Genomic DNA, 24,746 nt, shown 5'->3' on the forward strand with positions numbered 1-24,746 from the left:
CCTATACTTAGTTGGGTGGTGGGTGCAATGAACAAACAGTAGTAACTAAATAAAGAATTACCCAGGGAATGTGAAATGTTCTTCTACTATAACAGTAACTTAAGCCAGGAAAAAGATGAACAGCAATAAGAAGAAAATTATTATAGCAAATATCTTAATCATGAGCCCTCTATTTGATCTTATTTGAGTTAAATGCTTTCCCAGAGCACTTCTGGCATTATCAACATTAGTCAATGATTCTTCCATATTATCATCAATCCTGATATGTTTATATATTATATGTGTAAATACCAAGAAGATGTAAAAAAAGAAAGAAAATAAGATAAAGCAGCATAATATATACCTGATTGCAAGCTCTCCTTGTTGTGCCACCATAGTAGCTAAATGTGTAAAGATTCCACTTAATTCTGAGATTGTCGATTCCACATTTTGAAGTGCCACTGACCGACTCTGCGTGTATGTTTCCTGTCGTGGAACTGTCTGCTGTAACATTGCCATTTCCATCTCATTTGATGGTGTGTTCTCTGAAGCCATTCTTCGCCTAAATAATTTTGGGTTTCAGAATTATCCTCAAGATTAATAAGTTGAAACAATTATGCATGTAAAAAACCAGAAGTCAACAAGTATTAATCTGAATGCCAATATTATCTGTTCAAGGAAAGAATACCTCAACTGGTTCCCACTCTGAACTCCATTTGATGCAGATCTGGGCAGACAAAGATAGAGAAAATCAACTCATTTGGATAAATTACAAGCTTTACATGCAAAAAGAAATATGCAGTAGTAAGGAAAACACCTTTTTTAGTAAGATATTTCATCTGGGTAGATCCAGATGAGATCACATTTGAAAACAGAATTTTATCACACGCTAATTCATAACTTTATTAGCAGTTTCTCAACTGGATTTAGATCCAGAAACAAAAAGTTTTCAAAGTGCATATTGTACATTTTGAAAACATACATGTGAAACCAAAATCTATCAACATTTGTTCTATGCCCAACTTGTGTCTCAACAGGTTGCACCAACGAAACAAAAGATGTCAAGCAAAGTGGAAAGGGTGTAACTTTAAATAAAAATTCACTTCTACCAATCTCTTTCTACACACAGAATTCTTGTACCTAGTTTCCGCAACCAATTGTGGAATGCTTATTCAAATTGATGCAACAAAAGTTCAAAACATTGGCTTAGGGGATTATGGATTTCATTGATATATTTTCTTAGCATAGCTAGTAAGTTGGTGCATGTTGTCGTAAAAGTGACAGGTTCAAATATTTTTTGTACAGTAGAATTGCCAGTTAATTGAATAAATCATTACAACAATAATGTTGCCAGTAATTGCATAGCAAAAGAAAATCATACAGGTCCCTGTATAGATTAGCAATTCAAAAATGGTAGCTTGGTGATTTGTAACTTATTCAATTTCACAGAGTATGCCAGATGCGAACAGCAGACTATTACGCCTTTTGTGGTTAGGAACATTTATCGTATCTAGTTAAGGTCACGAAGAACTTAATTTACCAAGCCTATTCAGAACAATAATATATTATCAACCGGATTTTATAGAAATACTTTTCGCTATTAATGAAAAGATGTGAGATAAAATAACACACCCTGATGGCTGCAAACTGTCTGATGTTCTATGTTGATTTGACCATGGAGGTGGTTCAGCTGCTGTCTGAATTTGATGTTTCAAAGGGTTCTCTCTTGCCAGACTAGTTGAGAACATCTGCTTTCTGTTCTCATGAGCCTTAATATTCTATAGAAAGAAATTGATAAGAGATTCAGAAGGTTCCATGGTTTTTAGAAGTGGCAAAAGAAGCAATATCACATACTGATGAAATAAAGGAGAGTTAAATTCTGATTTCAAGCTAATGTTTTTGTTGGAGGGAATGGGGTTAAATTTATTTCTACAAACTGACCTCTGTTCTGGCAGTCAACACCTCTTTAAACTGTTTTGTAGCCCCCATCAATTTATCCTTCAAATCATCGCAGACAGTTTTAGAATGACTAACTCCATCATCTGAATAATTTCCATCTGCTATCTCCATGTTTTGGAATGTGTGCAAGTCAGATATAGCTATGTTAAGTGCTGTGATATCATTTTTTATCAAGGCAATTAGTTCCTCAATTTCCCTAGCCGGATCATCAAATATTGATGACTTTTTTGCCACTGCAAGTGAAAACATAAATTGAAATTAGAAAGCTTAGTAAAATAATAAAACAAATAGCATGAATTCAGAACAAGAAAAATGCATATGAAGAATCAAAGGCACAATACTCCATGGTCACTACACTAATTAGGAATTGATCCTGATAAGATACCTTTTTGAACAAGTTAGGGATATCAATGACAATTAAAGGGAAAACTCAACCTCTATCAACAACTTGTGCTTCACTTGCATTCTTACAGAAATATTCAAAATTTTCACAAATCATGATACTGAGTAGTCTACAAAATTTGGCTAATCTTTTGGATTATACACTATGAATTTTCAATTGGGTCGATAGGGGACAATATTCAATCTCAAGCAACGTTCATAGGCTTCATTATGAAATTGATCCATCTTTATGAATCCATGTTCTTAATATCAAATCCAACTTCATCTATCCAGTTGGCAGTGGCTACAGCTGCTTATTTTGCAAAACAAATAGCAAAGTTTGAGCACTCATCATAAATATTATTTTGCTATTCCATGTGTGTAATATGGTAACTCATGTCACGTCGAGGTATGTTGAAGAAAAAATTGCAAAATCGGATCCAATTTATCGTAATCGATTAGTTAACATACGAATTAACTTAAAATCTTATAGATCCATTCCTAGGCAATGGTATTCATAGTCCCACTTCCTTTTTGCAATTGACATGTAAGCATAATATAAAACATTCATGTAGATTTTACTTCAGGTAACCAGACATGATCATGTTATATTTGTGTTTTAAAGCCTTCAAAGTTCCAGAGGATCATATCTAAGTCACTATATTCAAATTCCCCGAACGTATTGGTCACTTATTGTAAACTGTTTACGATTTCCAAGGTGATGCAAATTGCAAAACTCAACATATTATTCAAAAATCATTTCTAAGGTCATGCCAATTAATGAATCACTACAACCTAGAAATGGAGATTAATCTTTTGAGTATATGACTACAACCTGTTCGACTCATTATATGTCCAAATCCCGAATAAAAAAGAATGAACAAGATTGAGAAGATAGTATTACGTTTAGCAAGCCTGGCGATCTTCTTGGACGCTTCATGAATAGCAAGTCTGATTCTAGAAGCTTTCTTATTGAATTCTGGCAGGTAAGACGTCGCCGACGGCTGAGGCTTGTGTAAATCGTTGGAGGAAATAGAGATTCCTCCTATGTTCTTCAATGTTTGCAACAAGGATCGGAACTCGGACGTCCGATCTCGAAACACAGAAGATCCTGCGGACGCCATCGCCGGCGAATATCCGATGATGAGAAGGTAGCGAATCACGTTGAACGCATTAATGGGCTATTTAGGCATCTGTTGGCGTCGGATGGGACCGAGCTGTCAACAGTTATGTTAACCCAGTGGTAATTATTTGGAAAAAAAATAACCGTCAATAATTCATATTTACCCTCCAACAACTTAGTTTTATTTATAAATAATTTAAATGTTAAATTTTGTCATAAATATTAAAACAGATCACATGCAAAATTTAAAAATCTAACTCATATTTTATATAATAATAAAATAAAAAAATAATAGTTAAAAATAGAAGATATTTTAAATTATAATTTGACCGGGTTTAACTGAGTTGATTTCATTTTTGATTTTTTTATCGACTCAACCCAGTTTGACGATTGGTATACCGGGTTTGTCGGTTCGACCGACGGGCCGAATTTCAAACTGTAATTTTAATATTTTGGTTAATGTTTTGGTAGGATGCAATTAAGTGTCCCCGTTTGAACAAGACGTTATGCGTTGACAAGACATAGATAATTTTCATTTAAGGTATTAGAACAAGTTATTTCGTTAATATGGTTTTATATAATTTTCGTCTAGAGAAATTTTGCGAGTTAAAAGATTTCATCTAAAATCTTAGTTTTTGGATGTAACGTTATTCAAAATAAAAAATTTAGGGAAGATATGTGCATGAAAAAAAATTGTATTATGGTTAGTCATTGTCATATGTATCACGAGAAGATTGAATCGACAACTCACTTATTTTTGTATTGTCGAAGGGTGACTAAAATATGTAACATTTTGTAGAGTATTACTTATATTCTTTAGGTGATGCCTAAGACATTGGGTAGTTACTGAGAAGTTTGGATTGATACGACTAATATTACAAACATACATATTTTGGTTATCATCCCAATTATTTTTTGGTGGACTATCTGTTTGGAGAAAATCGTCGAGCTTTTAATAATCGTAATCGTCCGATGTGTATCATTCATAATACTATTATTATGACGTTTTCTGAGATTCATTACGAAAATGCAGTAGAGTCCGTCATGAAGTTAATCGTTCGATAATTTATTGAGTAACATTTTTTATTTTATTTTTTTCTTTTAATGTCATAGTTTATCGTTGTGCTAAAAGATTTTTATAATTTTTAATATATCTGAACCTTTTTTTAAATAAAATAAAATATTTTAATTAATAAATTGAGTGATATAATAAATCAGAATAAAACTAAATAATAATTTCTTTTATTTTAGTGATTAAAATAACCCAAACCAAGCATAAAAAAAAATAGAATTGAAGAGAGCTTGTAATAATTTATTACAGTTTGAAGAATCTCTTCAAAGAAAACTTTTAACCTTTATTTGAGACTATAAACAAAAAATCATTACAACATGTATTTGATATTATTTTGTTTAATTAAAATGAAATTAAAAGAGTAGTGGGTATTTATATTAGTTTTAATGTTGGAAAAACATAAAAAAAAAGAAAAGAAAAAGGATAATGTTGAAGATTGAAGTGAACCCTATCTAACAACCACAACCAGTCTAAGTGAGCTACTATGGGATACGTGAAATTAAAATTCTTCAGAATTTTATTTCAATTCTTATATTTAAAAAAAATTATAGAAGTGAAATTCTGATTCTAATTTTTTTTAACAAAAAATTGGTTTATATATATAAATATATATTATTAAGATATTAATTTGACACAAACATAATTAAATGTAAAGAGATCTGATATAAAAGTTGATTTTTATTAAAAAAAAATATTAGTAAACATATTAACTTACTAAATAAAAAAATATCAACTCGAAAGGTTAATTTCTTAAATTAAAAAAAATTAAACATTATTTTTTTAAATAAATATAAATATATATATATATATATATATATATTAGTTCAAAATCACAGAATTAACAGTTTTTGCCAACCAACGTGAGCTTATCTCGAAAATGATGAAAAAGATGAATTACTTCCTTATGCTTACTTGGAACAGAAAAGAGTTGGATAGTAAATCCAATTACATTAAGAAATCAGATTCATAGTATATATATATTAGTTCAAAATCACTCGGAAAAAATTAACAGTTTTTGTCACCAACATAAGTCTATCTCGAAAATGATGAAAAAGATGAATTACTTCCTTATGCTTACTTGGAACAGTTGGATAGTAAATCCAATTACATTAAGAAATGAGATTCATAGTATATATATATATATTTTTTTTTTAGAAAAATAATGTCTAATAAATATTTTATTTATATATATATATATATAGTGATTCAAAGAAAAATATCATTAAGCATGGGAACGAGTAAGAGGTCTCATTCAACATCTACAGTGGATAACTCGCTCTCATCTAACGTCTACAGTGGATAACTCGATTACTACCTTCCGGTCTCATACAACGTCTATAGTGGATAAATAGTTGTAGCGTGGAAAAAATAGAAAAAGGAAGAATGTACGTCAATCTTCGGTGAAAATGTAACAAACTTGTCTCCAGATCAACAACATCGATGCTAGAGTAACTGTTCTGAAGCACTCTCGAAGTCATCGCTAGCTACAAAGATATAAAAACATATTAATTTGAATTGCATAGAAATTCTAATTCTAATTTCAATTTTTAATCTTAAAGATCTATCACACCTAAAAATTGGAGTTACACTTAAATTTTAATTACCAAACACACCTTTAAGATCTGATTTTAAATAAAAATAAATAAATAAAAGAGAAACAAGAGAAAAAAAGAAATGCTTTAAAATAAATTCTATTTTTAAAATTAAAGTAAAATATTCCACTGAATGCATGCATGTCATTGTCCACATAGATGCATGTGTCTTCATAATAATAAGCTTCTGCTGTTTTGTTCAGAATTTGACATGATGTTTTAATTAGATAAGAGAGGGGCTTCCTCCTCTTTTAGCCGCTTCTCAAAGTCTGAATCTAGACTAAATAGCCATGGTTGTTCAATATCAGATTCACGGCCAACAGTAAAACCAAAACCATAACCAGCCAGCCATGCAATTAACAGCGATGTGGCGTTCATCCATCATACTTCTCTCCCTTATATAAACAATCAACCTTAATTCTTTCATTCATATCCCATTTCACTTCACTTCCCTTCCTTAATAATTAGCAGCAGCCATGGCTAACTCTCTTGTGCTCGCAATTACCATAATCTGTTTCCTTGTTCTTACCACCGGAGGCTCTGCTTTTCGGCAAAGGCCTCAGCTGCCCCAACAAGAGCAGCAGCAGGCGCAGTATTGTCGCATCCAAAGCCTCAACCCTCTTGAGTCTGCCAGGCGCATCCAACATGAAGCTGGTTACACCGACGTTTGGGACCAGACCTCTGACCAGATTCAGTGTGCCGGTGTGGCTGCCTCCCGTCACCTCATCCAGCAAGGAGGCCTCCTCTTGCCTTCTTTCAACAATGCCCCTTTGCTAGCCTATGTTGTTAGAGGTATGTATGTTGTAATACTAGTTAATTGCACATCCCCTCTATTTATTGAATTTTACTTTATGGTTGAAAAAACTTGTATTATGGAATAGGTAGGGGAATTGTTGGCATCATAAATCCTGGCTGCGCAGAGACCTTTCAATCAAGTGAACAGACTGAATCTGGTGAACGATTTGGCTCTGAAAGGTTCAGAGACCAACACCAAAAGATCCACCCTTGCAGGAAAGGGGACATCGTTGCCTTCCAAGCTGGTGTAGCTCATTGGGTCCATAACGACGGTAACGAAGAACTTGAACTCATGGTAGTCCACGATACCAGCAATGCTGACAACCAGCTCGATCAAAATCTCAGAGTAACTAACACAGCCATTTATATAATGTTCTCTTTGGAATTTTAAGAGAACATTAAATTATTAACAGTCATATTAATTATTGCAGAGATTCTTCCTTGCCGGTAGCCCACAAGAGTCTGAGAAGCAACAACAGACGAAATATGGGGGCCAACAAGAGGAGATCTTTTCAGGCAACCTTTTTCAGGGATTTGAGACTAAGGTCTTAGCGGAATCCTTCAAAGTTGATTTGGAGACAGCGGCAAGACTACAGGGACAAGATGATAACAGAGGATTCATCGTCAAAGTAGGGAAGGAATTTGAAATGCAAAGACCATCCAAGTACGAAGACGAAAGAAGAGAACGGAGCCCAAGAAACAACGGTTTCGAGGAAACTGTTTGCACAATGAGGATCAGAGAAAATCTCGATGATCCAGAGAGGGCAGATGTGTACACCGCTCAGGGTGGTCGCATCAGCACCGTCAACAGTCATAATCTCCCAATTTTGAAGCAAATCCAATTGAGCGCCGAGAGAGGAGTCCTCTACGAGGTAAGCCTACAAATATGGATACAGAGACTCAAACTGACAACTTTCTAACTGTTTCGATCTCCCCTTAAAAATATGCAGAATGCAATGGCTGCGCCACACTGGACCCTTAACGCCCACAACATAATCTACATACTGCGTGGGTCCGGCCAAATCCAAGTGGTGGGTCACTCCAACCGGGCCGTCTTCAATGGCGAAGTTCGTCAAGGGCAGCTATTGGTCGTCCCCCAAAACTATGCTGAGGTCAAACAGGCGGGAAGTGAAGGATTAGAGTGGGTATCGTTCAAGACAAATGATAGGGCAGTGTCAAGCCCGCTGGCTGGGAAGACTTCGGTGATGCAGGCAATGCCAGAGGAAGTGGTGATGAGTGCTTTCCGCGTGTCGAGAGCCGAGGCACATAAACTAAAGTACAATAGGCAGGAAGTGAGGATTTTCCCTCAGTCTTCCACAAAGAGGGAGAAGGGCTCACGTTGGTCGATTGTGTAATGATAAAGATAGTTTGAAAAATAAATAAATGCTAGTAAGAGTAGAGCTTTGTATCTTTAATAATAAGTAAAGGAGAGGATGTAATGAGCAAGTCTTCCTATGGAGTTTGGAAATAAGGGTGAATAAACAATAAAAGACTGTTTTGTATGATCTTTCTTTATATCTCATACTGAAATTATTTACTTATTTTATGAACATTATTTATTACAATTTTATAGAAATTAAATTGTTCTAGTAAGAAATACCATAATGGAAACAATGGATCACCTGCCTGCTACTTCTCGTAGAACAGCAGTAACACTAAACATTTATTTGTCATATAATTAATTTATTGTCCTCCTGTCTATAATAAATTGAACTCATAATAATATGTCAAGCTAAATTTTCTCATACAGGACACAAACTGAGTGAGGAAATGACAATGCTTAATTAATTGGTAATCTGTCATTCTATGTTCAATGATGTATGTGCCGAGTTTATCATGTTATGACATTACACTACTTGGTCATCCAAATTTTATCCATCTTATCAAACTATATATTTCCAAAACCATTTATGAGAGTGGTACTTCATTTCAATTTCAAAGCAGACATATACACAATCAAAATTGTTTTCACTCTAACCCACGATAGCCTCATCTATGCATAATCTAATTGCTGAAAATAATTGAAATTTGGAAACATGTTTCAGAAAGCACACATCAAACCCCAACTATAGACCGACAGCCCACTAACCAACCTTGTCTGCAATCATCAATGATGTATGGGAATTCTCATATCCTCCGACTCAGTTCAAGTTTAGATGTCTCTAAGTTAATCGGTTAACTCCCATACAGATTAACTCATTTATATTGTCTTTGAAAATAAGATTATATATATATATGATCTTATTTTCAAAGACAATATAAATGAGTTAATCTGTATGGGAGTTAACCGATTAACTTAGAGACAATATATATATTGATTCTAAGACTTATTTAATAAAAAACCTTAGGATACTCTACATTGAGTTAATTAAATACATTTAAGACATTGAACAGACGTTATATAGAACATAATAAATGCTAAAACCTAGACTATTTTAATTGTATGTACGGAGAAACAAGGGGTGCCACTTTCATATTGACAGCAACAGGACAAAGCATCATGCACAAAATAACCAAGCAGACATGATAAGCTAAGACCAAGGTTGCCTTGTATGCTGTTTCTGCTGCTACTTGTCTGTAAAATAAAATTAAGCCAGCCATTCAAACAACTATATGCCCTCCCCTCTCTATATTGGTTTTCTCCATGGAATAGACAGATATATAAAAGCAAATTATGCTAAACATGATCAACTTTAACACCTAAACTACTTATCTACACTAGCAACTGACCATATATGACCAAAGTGATTGGCTATGTCAAGATCGATAAATGGAATGATCCAGCAAGCTGAAGAACAAATATTTTAAGAAATTGGCATCTTACATGACAAATCAAAAGCAGCAATATAGTCTGGCTGAGCCCCGCATTCCTCCTCTTGATCAAATGAGCTGTTGAGATGGATAAATAATTAAATATACAGAGAGCTCATATTGACAAAGAGATTGGGAAGGTAGAAGAACATACAAAACCCAATTATGTGGATTAAAAATAGGGAAGCTGGAAGAAATAACGCAAGAACCCCTCCCCTCACCCCACTTAATCCGCACGACAGATGTTTTTTTTACAAAAGTTAATTTTTGTCAAATTGCCTGCAAGAAACGATAAATAACATGTTCAAACTATTCCTAAGGTACATTAACCTAAAAACAGGTTTAATGTTTAGACAATTACAATGACTCAATCTAGCCATAATATTGGTCATCACACATTGCAGAAAAGGAGACATTGTTTAGGGATCAACACCAGAAGATCCACCGTTGCAGAAAAGGAGACATTGTTGCCTTCCAAGTCGGTGTAGCTCATTGGGTCCATAACGACGGCAACGAAGACCTTGAACTCATGGTGGTACACGATACCAGCAACGCCGAAAACCAGCTCGATCAAAACCTCAGGGGTAACTAACATATAGCCTATAAATATATATTACTCTCTTTCTAACTTATAACCAAACATAAATTAATAAACAAACACACGAACCAAAACCTAAACTTAAACTCTAACTTGTTAACAGAAACATCAGAAGAACATGAATGTTGAGAGAGAGGAACGTGAAGAAGGAAGAAGAACAGAGCAAAACATAGGTTCTGCTTCCTGTATTTTTTATTATTATTCAATTACAAAGAAGACTAAGAGTAGTAAAAGAATATGAATTAATATGATCATATCACCAATTTTGAAATTCAATGGATAAACTGATGCTTCAACAGCTTCTGCCAAAAAATATATGACCCTCTAACGGTACAATATATAACCAAAAAGTCCAATGTCAGAAGAGATAAGTCTCATGTTTGCTTACTGAACTATGGATATTATGAAATCACTTTGAACATTAAGGTCTGGTCTAACAAAGGATCTAGAATATGGAATAGACAGATAAAAGCTAATTATGCCAGACAGATCTAATCTGCACTAGAAACTAGCCATATGTGACCAAAGTAAATGGCTATGTCAATAACGATAAATGGAATGATCTAGCAAGCTGAGGAACAAATATTTTGAGAAATTGGTATCTTACCTGGCAAATAAACAGCAGCAATACAGACTGGCTAAGCCTGTATTCCTCCTCTTGATAAAACCTTTCCACTTCCATACAAATTGAGCTGTTGAGATACATAAGGTCCAGAGAGGTCATATTCACAAAGAGATTGGGAAGCTAGAAGAACTAACTGAAGAACCCTTACCCCCATAAGTCTGCACAATAGTTATATATTTGGCTAATTATGCTAAACATGATCAACTTTAATACAAAATCTACACTAGGCAACTGGCCATATATGACCAAAGTGACTGGCTATGTCAAGATAAATAGACAGAAATCGGCATCTTACATGGCAAAGCAGAAATATAGAATGCTGACCCCGCATTCATCCTCTTGATCAAATCTTCCACTGCCATACAAATTGAAGTGTTGAGATACACAAATATAAAGAGAGCTCATATTCACATAGAGATTGGGAAGGTAGAAGAACATACAAAAACCCAATTATCTAAACAACATGGATTAAAAATAGGGAAGCAAGAAGAACTAACAGAAGAACCCCTCCTCCCACCCCACTTAAGTCTAAACAATACATAATTCTCTTACAAAAGTAATTTTTTGTCAAATTGCCGGCAAGAAACGGTTTATAACCTTTTCCAACTATTCCTAAAGTGCATTAACCTAAAAACAGGTTTCCAATTGAAATTTTTTAATGTATGACGAGCTAAGAACCACTTTGTTCTCTAACACTTGCAATCCTATTTCATGTAAGTGCCTATATCTCAAATGCCAAAACTTGGATCCATCTTGCACCTTGTGTGAACAAATTGAAATCCTATTGTTAAAGTGTCAAGTGGGAATATTGGTCATCACACATTGAAAATTGGCAGGTCAATTTGTTTTGTGTTTAACGACACATGCTTATCAAATTCAATAAAATATCACATAGTCAATAGGTGTACAACGATAATAAATTATGGGCTAAATTAGGAATAAACTAAACATCGTATAGGAGACGTTGGCTACTTTTAATGCAATTATATGTTTGCCTTCAACTTGTAAAATTTCTTGATTATTTCGCATCTTTAAATCTTTAAACATTTCTTTCTTGTATGTCATGTAATTGAAGCATCCAATGTCAATAAACCAAACATCACCTTATGAATCAACTTTATCGGATTAAGCCATAAACAACTTGCTCTCACATGCATAATTAGCTTTGTTATACATCATTGTACCAACAATATGGCACTGATAAATAACAGTGAATATAACTTTTGTTGTTCCTTTTGTAATTGGAAAGTTATAGTAAAGCTCAAAAACACATTGGAAAGTAATTTGAGAAATTATATATTATTGTTATGAAAATTGAGATATTCACATAAATATTAAAAAAATAATCATTTTTACATTCCAACTGCTCATAAAGCCATGCATGTCCAGGCCCACATAGGGGTTGCATGTGTCTCTAGCTGCTGAGAATATAAAATTAATTTGTCTGCATGCATCATGCATACAAAAGTTAGAAAATAAAAATATCCATTTTGAAATGGGTCAGTATGTGTCCTTATTGTGGGTCAGTATGTGTCCTTGTTGTGAAAGGAGATGATCATTCTTACACAGTTAAACCATCTCTCCTTAAATACACCATCAAATAACAATAAAACTTCAGCTGGTTTGAAGAAGGAAATAATCAAAATTTAGCTAGAAATTATTTGTTTACCTCTCATCTAGTCATTTTTTATTTATTATAAAACTTCTTGTTTTGAGAAACTTATAAAACATTAACATCTTCTTAAATAAGATAACTAAGTAAATATTCTAACATTGAACATGCTTAGTTTATACACAGACTAATAATTAATGTTAAAAATAGTTTAATTTATTGCAAACTATTGCAGGGTATTCAGCTTCTTAGTTCTCTGCCTGAACCTGGACTACATTATTTGTTTCCATACTAACGCAACAGGACAAACCAAAACCATGAGCTTTAATTTGGCCAAGTTGCCGCGTATTCTTCTTCAGGGATACTGTAAAACAAAAACCAGCCATGCAATGATGCAAACAGCAATGCCCTATGAAACTTACGTGGAGTTCTCTCAGCCAACTTCTCTCCCTTATAAATTGTCCCACATTCTTCATTTATTCATATCCCACTTCCTAATTAGATATCTATAGCCATGGCTAACTCTTGTGTCCTTCCAATTAGCATACTATGCTTCCTGGTCCTTACAACAGGAGGCTCTGCTTATAGACAAGCTGGCCAACAACAGCAAGCGCAGTGTCGCATCCAAAGCCTCAACCCTCTTGAATCTTCCAGGCGCATCCAACATGAAGCTGGTTACACCGACGTTTGGGACCAGACCTCTGACCAGATTCAGTGTGCCGGTGTGGCCGCCTCCCGCCACCTCATCCAGCAAGGAGGCCTCCTCTTGCCTTCTTTCAACAATGCCCCTTTGCTAGCCTATGTTGTACGAGGTATGTTGTAAATTTGTAATACTAGTTAATTGCACATCCCCTCTATTTGTTGAATTTTACTTTATGGTTGAAAAAACATGTATGGAATGGGTAGGGGAATTGTTGGCATCATAAATCCAGGCTGCGCAGAGACCTTTCAATCAAGTGAACAGACTGAATCTGGTGAACGATTTGGCTCTGAAAGGTTCAGAGATCAACACCAAAAGATCCACCCTTGCAGGAAAGGGGACATCGTTGCCTTCCAAGCTGGTGTAGCTCATTGGGTCCATAACGACGGTAATGAAGAACTTGAACTCATGGTAGTCCACGATACCAGCAATGCTGACAACCAACTCGATCAAAATCTCAGAGTAACTAGCCTATATATATAATATTCTCTTTGGAATTTTAAAGAACATTAAATTATTAACAGTCATCTTGATTAATTATTCCAGAGATTCTTCCTTGCCGGTAGCCCACAAGAGTCTGAGAAGCAACAGACGAAATATGGGGGGCAACAAGAGGAGATCTTTTCAGGCAACCTTTTTCAGGGATTTGAGACTGAAGTCTTGGCGGAATCCTTCGAAGTTGATTTGGAGACAGCGGCAAGACTACAGGGACAAGATGATAACAGAGGATTCATCGTCAGAGTAGGGAAGGAATTCGAAATGCAAAGGCCATCAAAGTACGAAGACGAAAGAAGAGAGCGGAGCCAAAGAAACAACGGTTTCGAGGAAACTGTTTGCACAATGAGGATTAGAGAAAATCTCGATGATCCAGAGAGGGCAGATGTGTACACCGCTCAGGGTGGTCGCATCAGCACCGTCAACAGTCATAATCTCCCAATTTTGAAGCAAATCCAATTGAGCGCCGAGAGGGGAGTCCTCTACGAGGTAATCGTACAAATAGTGACCTAAATACTCAAACTGACAATGTTTTCTAACTGTTTCGGTCTCCACTTACAAATTGTGCAGAACGCAATGGCTGCGCCACACTGGACCCTTAACGCTCACAACATCATCTATATATTGCGTGGGTCTGGCCAAATCCAAGTGGTGGGTCACTCCAACCGGGCCGTCTTCAATGGAGAAGTTCGTCAAGGGCAGCTATTGGTCGTCCCCCAAAACTACGCTGAGGTCAAACAGGCGGGAAGCAATGGATTAGAGTGGGTGTCTTTCAAGACAAATGATAGGGCGGTGTCAAGCCCGCTGGCTGGGAAGACTTCGGTGATGCGGGCAATGCCAGAGGAAGTGGTGATGAGTGCTTTCCGGGTGTCGAGAGACGAAGCACATAAGCTAAAGTACAACAGGCAGGAAGTGAGGATTTTCCCTCAGTCTTCCTCAAAGAGGGAGAGGGGCTCACGTTGGTCGATTGTGTAATGATAAAGATGGTTTGAAAAATAAATAAATGCAAGTAAAAGTAGAGGTATGTATCTATAATAATAAGTTAGAAGTAAAGGAGAGAATGTAATGAGTAAGTCTTCCTATGGAGTTTGGAAGTGAATGGTAAGGGTGAATAAAAAATAAAAGACTGTTTTGTATGATCTTTCTTTACATCTCATACTAAAATTATCTACTTATAAATGCAATAAAGAATTGCCAGCAGCTTGGTTTATTTGTCATACAACTAAATTATTGTCCTCCTGTCTACAATAAATTTAATTCATAATGTGTCGAGCTAAATTTTCTCATATAGGATACAAACTCAGTGAGGAAATGACAATGCTTAATTGTTAATCTGTTAGTCTAACTTCAATGATATATGTGCCAAGATTATCATGTTATAACAAAACATCATGCACAAATTAACCAAGCAGTCATGATAAGCTAAGACCAAGGTTGCCACGTATGTTGTTGCTGCTGCTACTTGTCTGTAAAATAAAATTAAACCAGCAATGCAAACAACTATATGCTCTCCCCTTTCTATGTTGGCTTTCTCCATGGAATAGACAGATATATAAAGGCTAGTTATGCTAAACATGATCAACTTTAATACAAAATCTACACTAGGCAACTGGCCATATATGACCAAAGTGACTGGCTATGTCAAGATCGATAAATGGAGAAATCGGCATCTTACATGGCAAAGCAGTAATATAGACTGGCTGACCCCGCATTCCTCCTCTTGATCAAATCTTCCACTGCCATACAAATTGAAAGTGTTGAGATACACAAATATACAGAGAGCTCATATTCACATAGAGATTGGGAAGGTAGAAGAACATACAAAAACCCAATTATCTAAATAACATGGATTAAAAATAGGGAAGCAAGAAGAACTAACGGAAAAACCCCTCCTCCCACCCCACTTAAGTCTACACAATACATATTTCTTTTACAAAAGTTATTTTTGTCAAACTGCAGGCAAGAAACGGTTTTTATAACCTTTTCCAACTATTCCTAAAGTGCATTAACCTAAAAGCAGGTTTCATGTTTAGACAATTACAACTCAATCTAGCCACATTAAAAAAAAATTAATGTATGACGAGCTAAGAACCACTTTGTTCTCTAACATTTGCAGTCCTATTTCATGTAAGTGCCCGTATTTCAAATGCCAAAACTCGGATCCATCTTGCACTTGTGTGAGCAAATTGAAATCCTATTGTTAAAGTGTCAAGTGGGAATATTGGTCATCACACATTGATAATTGGTAGGTCAGTTTGTTTTGTGTTTAACAACACATGCATCGTTATCAAATTCAATAAAATATCACATAGTCAATAGTTGTACAACAATAATAAATTTTGGGCTAAATTAGGAATAAACTAAACATCGTATAGGATACGTTGGCTTCTTTTAAATGCAATTATATGTTTGCCTTCACAACTTGTAAGACTTCTTGATTATTTTGCATCTTTAATTCTATAAACATTTCTTTCTTGTATGTCATGTGATTGAAGCATCCAATGTCAATAAACCAAACATCACCTTATGAATCAACTTTATCAGATTGTGCCATAAACTACTTGCTTTCACATGCATAATTAGCTTTGTTATATATCATCGTACCAACAATCTGGCACTGATAAATAACAGTGAATATAACTTTTGTTGTTCCTTTTGTAATTGGAAAGTTATAGCAAAGCTCAAAAACATATTGGAAAGTAATTTGAGAAATTATATATTATTGTTATGAAAATTGAGATATTCACATAAATATTAAAAAAAAAAAAATCATTTTTACATTCCAACTGCTCATAAAGCCATGCATGTCCAGGCCCACATAGGGGTTGCATGTGTCTCTAGCTGCTGAGAATATAAAATTAATTTGTCTGCATGCATCATGCATACAAAAGTTAGAAAATAAAAATATCCATTTTGAAATGGGTCAGTATGTGTCCTTATTGTGGGTCAGTATGTGTCCTTGTTGTGAAAGGAGATGATCATTCTTACACAGTTAAACCATCTCTCCTTAAATACACCATCAAATAACAATAAAACTTCAGCTGGTTTGAAGAAGGAAATAATCAAAATTTAGCTAGAAATTATTTGTTTACCTCTCATCTAGTCATTTTTTATTTATTATAAAACTTCTTGTTTTGAGAAACTTATAAAACATTAACATCTTCTTAAATAAGATAACTAAGTAAATATTCTAACATTGAACATGCTTAGTTTATACACAGACTAATAATTAATGTTAAAAATAGTTTAATTTATTGCAAACTATTGCAGGGTATTCAGCTTCTTAGTTCTCTGCCTGAACCTGGACTACATTATTTGTTTCCATACTAACGCAACAGGACAAACCAAAACCATGAGCTTTAATTTGGCCAAGTTGCCGCGTATTCTTCTTCAGGGATACTGTAAAACAAAAACCAGCCATGCAATGATGCAAACAGCAATGCCCTATGAAACTTACGTGGAGTTCTCTCAGCCAACTTCTCTCCCTTATAAATTGTCCCACATTCTTCATTTATTCATATCCCACTTCCTAATTAGATATCTATAGCCATGGCTAACTCTTGTGTCCTTCCAATTAGCATACTATGCTTCCTGGTCCTTACAACAGGAGGCTCTGCTTATAGACAAGCTGGCCAACAACAGCAAGCGCAGTGTCGCATCCAAAGCCTTAACCCTCTTGAGTCTGCCAGGCGCATCCAACATGAAGCTGGTTACACCGACGTTTGGGACCAGAACTCTGACCAGATTCAGTGTGCCGGTGTGGCCGCCTCCCGCCACCTCATCCAGCAAGGAGGCCTCCTCTTGCCTTCTTTCAACAATGCCCCTTTGCTAGCCTATGTTGTACGAGGTATGTTGTAATACTAGTTAATTGCACCTCCCCTCGATTTGTTGAATTTTACTTTATGGATGAAAAAACTTGTATGGAATAGGTAGGGGAATTGTTGGCATCATAAATCCAGGCTGCGTAGAGACCTTTCAATCAAGTGAACAGACTGAATCTGGTGAACAATTTGGCTCTGAAAGGTTCAGAGATCAACACCAAAAGATCCACCCTTGCAGGAAAGGAGACATCGTTGCCTTCCAAGCTGGTGTAGCTCATTGGGTCCATAACGACGGTAATGAAGAACTTGAACTCATGGTAGTCCACGATACCAGCAATGCTGACAACCAACTCGATCAAAATCTCAGAGTAACTAACACATAGCCTATATATATAATGTTCTCTTTGGAATTTTAACAAACATTAAATTATTAAGAGTCATCTTGATTAATTATTGCAGAGATTCTTCCTTGCCGGTAGCCCACAAGAGTCTGAGAAGCAACAGACGAAATATGGGGGCCAACAAGAGGAGATCTTTTCAGGCAACCTTTTTCAGGGATTTGAGACTGAGGTCTTGGCGGAATCCTTCAAAGTTGATTTGGAGACAGCGGCAAAACTACAGGGACAAGATGATAACAGAGGATTCATCGTCAGAGTAGGGAAGGAATTCGAAATGCAAAGACCATCCAAGTACGAAGACGAAAGAAGAGAACGGAGCCCAAGAAACAACGGTTTCGAGGAAACTGTTTGCACAATGAGGATCAGAGAAAATCTCGATGATCCAGAGAGGGCAGATGTGTACACCGCTCAGGGTGGTCGCATAAGCACGGTCAACAGTCATAATCTCCCAATTTTGAAGCAAATCCAATTGAGCGCTGAGAGAGGAATCCTCTATGAGGTAAGCCTACAAATATGGATATAGAGACTCAAACTGACAATGTTTTCTAACTGTTTCGATCTCCCCTTAAAATATGTGCAGAATGCAATGGCTGCGCCACACTGGACCCTTAACGCCCACAACATAATCTACATATTGCGTGGGTCCGGCCAAATCCAAGTGGTGGGTCACTCCAACCGAGCTGTCTTCAATGGTGAAGTTCGCCAAGGGCAGCTATTGGTCGTCCCCCAAAACTACGCTGAGGTGAAACAGGCGGGAAGTGAAGGATTAGAGTGGGTATCGTTCAAGACAAATGATAGGGCAGTGTCAAGCCCGCTGGCTGGGAAGACTTCGGTGATGCAGGCAATGCCAGAGGAAGTGGTAATGAGTGCTTTCCGTGTGTCGAGAGCCGAGGCACATAAGCTGAAGTACAACAGGCAGGAAGTGAGGATTTTCCCTCAGTCTTCCATAAAGAGGGAGAAGGGCTCACGTTGGTCGATTGTGTAAATGTGTAATGATAAAGATGGTTTGAAAAATAAATAAATGCTAGTAAAAGTAGAGCTTTGTATCTTTAATAATAAGGTAAGAAGTAAAGGAGAGGATGTAATGAACAAGTCTTCCTATGGAGTTTGGAAGTGAATGATAAGGGTGAATAAATAATAAAAGACTGTTTTGTATGATCTTTCTTTATATCTCATACTGAAATTATTTACTTATTTTATGAACATTATTTGTTACAATTTCATAGAAATTAAATTGTTCTAGTAAGAAATATCATAATGAAAACAATGGATCACCTGCCTGTTACTTCTCGTAGAGTTCAGCTATAACTGCTTCAGAGAATACACTATAAATGCAATAAAGAATTGCCAGCAGCTTGGCAATAACAGCAGTAACACTAAACATTTATTTGTCATACAATTAATTTATTGTCCTCCTGTCTACAATAAATTGAACTCATAATAATGTGTCAAGCTAAATTTTCTCATACAGAATACAAACTGAGTGAGGAAATGACAATGCTTAATTAATTGTTAATTTGTCAGTCTATGTTCAATGATGTATGTGCCGAGATTATCATGTCAAGACATTACACTACTTGGTCATCCAAATTTTATCCATCTTGTCAAACTATATATTTCCAAAACCATTCCATAATGAGAGTGGTACTTCATTTCAAAGCAGACATATAAACAATCAAAATTGTTTTCACTCTAACCCACTTTAAAGTAAGCGATTAGAAACATTTTATTGTCCTCATCTATGCATACTAACTAATTGCTGAAAATATAATATGCATGAACCTAGACTATTTTACGTGTATGTATGGGGAAACAAGGGGTGCCACTTTCATATTGAGAGCAACAGGACAAAGCATCATGCACAAATTAACCAAGCAGACATGATAAGCTAAGACCAAGGTTGCCGCGTATGCTCTTTCTGTTGCTACTTGTCTGTAAAATAAAATTAAACCAGCCATGCAAACCAACTGTATGCCTTCCCCACTCTATGTTGGTTTTCTCCATGAAATAGACAGATATATAAAAGCAAATTATGCTAAACATGATCAACTTTAACACCTAATCTACTTATCTACACTAGCAACTGACCATATATGACCAAAGTGATTGGCTATGTCAAAATCGATAAATGGAATGATCCAGCAAGCTGAAGGAAAAATATTTTAAGAAATTGACATCTTACATGGCAAATCAAAAGCAGCAATATAGTCTGGCTGTGCCCTGCATTCCTCCTCTTGATCAAATGAACTGTTGAGATACACAAATATACAGAGAGCTCATATTCACATAGAGATTAGGAAGGTAGAAGAACATACAAAACCCAATTATCTAAACAACATGGATTAAAAATAGGGAAGCTCGAAGACACCCCATTTAAGTCTACACAATACATATTTCTTTTACAAAAGTTATTTTTTGTCAAATTGCCGGCAAGAAACGGTTTAAAACATTTTCCAACTATTCCTAAAGTGCATTAACCTAAGAACAGGTTTCATGTTTAGACAATTACAACGACTCAATCTAGCCACAGTGATTTTTTTTAATGTATGACGAGCTAAGAACCACTTTGTTCTCTAACACTTGCAATCCTATTTCATGTAAGTACCCGTATCTCAAATGCCAAAACTCGGATCCATCTTGCCCTTGTGTGAGCAAATTGAAATCCTATTGTTAAAGTGTCAAGTGGGAATATTGGTCATCACACATTGATACTTGGCAGGTCAGTTTGTTTTGTGTTTAACGACACATGCATCATTATCAAATTCAATAAAATATCACATAGTCAATAGTTGCCCAACGATAATAAATTATGAGCTAAATTAGGAATAAACTAAACATGCTATAATGGGAGTGTAGTGTTACGTTGACCACTTTTAATTGCAATTATATAAAACTTCTTTGATTATTTCGCATCTTTAAATCAAATTCCATAAAATCTTTAAACATTTCTTTCTTGTATGTCATGTGATTAAAGCATCCAATGTCAACAAACCAAACATCACCTTATGAATCAACTTTATCGGATTGAGCCATACACAACTTGCTTTCACATGCATAATTAGCTTTGTTATATATCATGGTACCAACAATCTGCTTTCAGTGCCAATACTTTTTTCTTTCTGCACTGATAACAGGGAATATAACTTTTGTTGTTCCTTTTGTAATTGGAAAGTTATAGCAAAGCTCAAAAACATATTTGAAAGTAGTTTGAGAAATTATTAATTATTGTTATGAAAATTGAGATATTCACATAAATATTAAAAGAGATTCATTTTTACATTCAAGCTGCTAATAAAGCCATGCATGTCCTTGCCCACATAGGGGTTGCATGTGTCTCTAGCTGCTGGGAATATATAATTAATTTGTCTTCATGCATCATGCATACAAAAGTTAGAAAATAAAAATATCCCTTTGGAAATGGGTTAGTATTTATTTTTTCTGTGGAAACAGATGTTCATTCTTACACAGTTACACCATCTCTCCTTTAATACACGATAAATAACAACAAAAACTCAGCTGGTTTGAAGAAGGAAATTAGCAAAATTTAGATAGAAATAAGATAAACTTTTGAGAAACTTTTAAAACTTTAACATCCTATTAAATAAGATAATTAAGTAAATATTAAAACATTGACCATGCTTAGTTTATATATCGAGTAATAATGAATGCTTAAAATGGTTTAATTTATTGCAAACTATTGACATGGGATTCAGCTTCTTAGTTCTCAGGCTGAACCTGGACTACATTATTTGTATGTATCCGGACACTTGTTTACATACTAACGCAACGGGACAAACCAAATCTATGACAGCAGGCACACATGAGCTTTAATTTGGCCAAGGTTGCCGCGTATTTTTCTTCAGGGATAATGTAAAACAGAAACCAGCCATGCAATCTTGATGCAAACAGCAATGCCCTATGAAACTTACGTGGAGTTCTCTCAGCCAACTTCTCTCCCTTATAAATTATCCCACATTCTTCATTTATTCATATCCCACTTCCTAATTAGCTATCTATAGCCATGGCTAACTCTTGTGTCCTTCCAATTAGCATACTATGCTTCCTGGTCCTTACAACCGGAGGCTCTGCTTATAGACAAGCAGGCCAACAACAGCAAGCGCAGTGTCGCATCCAAAGCCTCAACCCTCTTGAGCCTGCCAGGCGCCTCCAGCATGAAGCTGGTTACACCGATGTTTGGGACCAGACCTCTGACCAGATTCAGTGTGCCGGTGTGGCCGCCTCCCGCCACCTCATCCAGCAAGGAGGCCTCCTCTTGCCTACTTTCAGCAATGCCCCTTTGCTAGCATATGTTGTAAGAGGCATGTTGTTCTACTTAATTATATATCCCCTCTCCTTGTTAAATTTTACTACTATTATTTAATTTTGAGTACTTAAATATTAAATATTGTGATTGAAAGCAAAAACCTGCATGCATGCATGGAACAGGTAGGGGAATTGTTGGCACCATAAATCCAGGCTGCGCAGAGACATTTCAATCAAGCGCACAAACTGAAGTTGGAGGACGATTTGGCTCTCAAAAGTTTAGGGATCAACACCAGAAGATCCACCGTTGCAGAAAAGGAGACATTGTTGCCTTCCAAGTCGGTGTAGCTCATTGGGTCCATAACGAAGGCAACGAAGACCTTGAACTCATGGTGGTACACGATACCAGCAATGCCGAAAACCAGCTCGATCAAAACCTCAGGGTAACTAACATATAGCCTATAAATATATATTACTCTCTTCGACATTTTAACAAACACAACGTGCAAGAATAAATTAGAGAGCGAGTCTTCTTGAATGGTGTTGCAGAGATTCTTCCTTGCCGGTAACCCGCAAGAACCGGCAGAAATGCATCAGAGGAAGTCCAGGGGCCAACAAGAGGAGAACTTTTCAGGAAACGTGTTCCAGGGATTTGAGACCGAGGTTTTGGCGGAATCCTTCAAAGTCGACTTGGAGACAGCCGCAAGACTACAGGGACAAGATGATAACAGGGGATTCATCGTGAGAGTAGGGAAAGAATTCGAAATGCAAAGACCATCAAAGTACGAAGAAGAGGAAAGAAGAGAGCAGAGCCCAAGAAGCAACGGATTCGAGGAAACCGTTTGCACAATGAGGATCAGAGAAAATCTCGATGATCCAGAGAGAGCAGATGTGTACACCGCTCAGGGTGGTCGCATCAGCACCGTCAACAGTCATAATCTCCCAATTTTGAAGCAAATCCAATTGAGCTCCGAGAGAGGAGTCCTTTACGAGGTAAGCTTACAAATAGCGACATAGAGACTCAAACTGACAACGTTTTCTAAATGTTTCGATCTCCCCTTAAAAAATGTGCAGAACGCAATGGCTGCGCCACACTGGAACCTTAACGCCCACAACATAATCTACATATTGCGTGGGTCGGGCCGAATTCAAGTGGTGGGTCACTCCAACCGGGCCGTCTTCAATGGCGAAGTCCGCCAAGGGCAGCTACTGGTCGTCCCTCAGAATTACGCAGAAGTCAAGCTGGCGGGAAGCGAAGGATTAGAGTGGGTGTCGTTCAAGACAAATGACAGGGCGGTGTCAAGCCCGCTTGCTGGGAAGACTTCGGTGATCCGGGCAATGCCAGAAGAAGTGGTGATGAGTGCTTTCCGCGTGTCGAGAGCCGAGGCACATAGGCTAAAGTACAACAGGCAGGAAGTGAGGATTTTCCCTCAGTCAAAGAGGCAATTCGAGAGGGCTTGAAATTGGAGTAAGAATAGAAGGAAGGATGAGATGTAAGTATATATGTATAAATAAGAGAACTTGGAAAAAGAAAATGAACACAAGTCAGTCTAGTTCTCTAAAGGAATAAGGGTTTTGGAATATGAGAAAATAGGTGAATAAATAATAATATCCTGTTTTGTTTTGTTTTGCTATCATCTATCATTTTTGCATCTCAAATCAGCTTCATCTTCTTCTTCAGAAGAGATAAGACTCATGTTTGCTTACTGAACTATGGATATTATGAAATCACTTTGAACATTAAGGTCTGGTCTACCAGAGGATCTATAATATGGAATAGACAGATAAAAATTAATTATGCCAGACATGATCTACTTTATCAACTAATCTGCACTAGCAACTAGCCATATGTGACCAGAGTAAATGGCTATGTCAAAAAGGATAAATGGAATGATCCAGTAAGCTGAAGAACAAATATTTTGAGAAATTAGTATCTTACCTGGCAAATAAACAGCAGCAATACAGACTGGCTAAGCCTTCATACAAATTGAGCTGTTGAAATATATAAGGTCCAGAGAGCTCATATTCATAAAGAGATTGGGAAGCTAGAAGAACTAACTGAAGAACCTTTCCCCCCATAAGTCTGCACAGTAGATATATATATATTTTTTTACAAAAGTTAATTTTTGCCAAATTGCCTGCAAGAAACGGTTTATCAACTCTTCCATCTCTTTTTCCTAATAAAAACAGGTTTCATGTTTAGACAAATGATTTTTTTAAATTTTCAATAAGGAACCGGAAAGAGATCAACTGTATATCAAAGATACAGAAATATCAACGGCGTGAGCATAGCGTGGTTCAAAAAAAAGAAATGAAACTTGTGAAAGAGGCATAGTTTTGGTACCTGAGCTTGCTTGAGAGAAGCCATGGATGACCCACCTCCAAAGAAGAAGAGAGCCGGCGAATAGAATCAATGAGGAAGAAGAAGAAGACCGGCGGCCGGAAAGCCAAATCATAAAATTAGGGTTTTTCTTTTTTTATTTTTATTAAAAGAAAAAGGTACGATACCTTTAACAACGGTG

The 24,746-nt window shown here is 36.2% G+C and overlaps 2 protein-coding genes across 2 annotated transcripts; both read right to left on the bottom strand.

Moving 5' to 3' along the window:
• Positions 1 to 28: 28 nt before the first annotated feature.
• LOC124924112 (syntaxin-31) lies at positions 29 to 3,544 on the bottom strand. The gene is made up of 6 exons (XM_047464181.1): positions 3,224 to 3,544; positions 1,921 to 2,171; positions 1,612 to 1,757; positions 668 to 706; positions 344 to 541; positions 29 to 259 (listed from the first exon to the last, which is right to left on the bottom strand). Exons 1-6 carry the CDS (start codon positions 3,441 to 3,443, stop codon positions 100 to 102), a joined length of 1,014 nt encoding a protein of 337 aa, XP_047320137.1. The 5' UTR covers positions 3,444 to 3,544; the 3' UTR covers positions 29 to 99.
• Positions 3,545 to 5,770: 2,226 nt separating this feature from the next.
• LOC124923797 lies at positions 5,771 to 24,654 on the bottom strand. The gene is made up of 7 exons (XM_047463771.1): positions 24,569 to 24,654; positions 24,164 to 24,307; positions 20,144 to 20,208; positions 11,231 to 11,290; positions 10,918 to 11,002; positions 9,726 to 9,790; positions 5,771 to 5,998 (listed from the first exon to the last, which is right to left on the bottom strand). The coding sequence occupies exons 2-7, from the start codon at positions 24,301 to 24,303 to the stop codon at positions 5,958 to 5,960; spliced, it is 456 nt and encodes a 151-aa protein (XP_047319727.1). The 5' UTR covers positions 24,304 to 24,307; positions 24,569 to 24,654; the 3' UTR covers positions 5,771 to 5,957.
• Positions 24,655 to 24,746: the final 92 nt, after the last annotated feature.

The sequence above is a fragment of the Impatiens glandulifera genome, chromosome 2, assembly GCF_907164915.1.
Source record: "Impatiens glandulifera chromosome 2, dImpGla2.1, whole genome shotgun sequence".
In the NCBI taxonomy this organism is placed as follows: domain Eukaryota; kingdom Viridiplantae; phylum Streptophyta; class Magnoliopsida; order Ericales; family Balsaminaceae; genus Impatiens; species Impatiens glandulifera.

What these genes read in the sequence shown, in the direction of transcription:
- LOC124924112 (XM_047464181.1), bottom strand. Translation starts at nt 3,443, where the DNA reads ATGGCGTCCGCAGGATCTTCTGTGTTTCGAGATCGGACGTCCGAGTTC. An exon ending in TGTTGACTGCCAGAACAGAG is followed by an intron (nt 1,758 to 1,920) that starts GTCAGTTTGTAG and finishes TTCTTTCTATAG; the next exon opens with AATATTAAGGCTCATGAGAA. An exon ending in CAAGGAGAGCTTGCAATCAG is followed by an intron (nt 260 to 343) that starts GTATATATTATG and finishes TAAACATATCAG; the next exon opens with GATTGATGATAATATGGAAG.
- LOC124923797 (XM_047463771.1), bottom strand. Translation starts at nt 24,303, where the DNA reads ATGGGGGGAAAGGTTCTTCAGTTAGTTCTTCTAGCTTCCCAATCTCTT. An exon ending in TGCTGCTTTTGATTTGCCAT is followed by an intron (nt 11,291 to 20,143) that starts GTAAGATGTCAA and finishes TTTGTATGGCAG; the next exon opens with TGGAAGATTTGATCAAGAGG. An exon ending in CTATATTTCTGCTTTGCCAT is followed by an intron (nt 11,003 to 11,230) that starts GTAAGATGCCGA and finishes GTATCTCAACAG; the next exon opens with CTCAATTTGTATGGAAGTGG.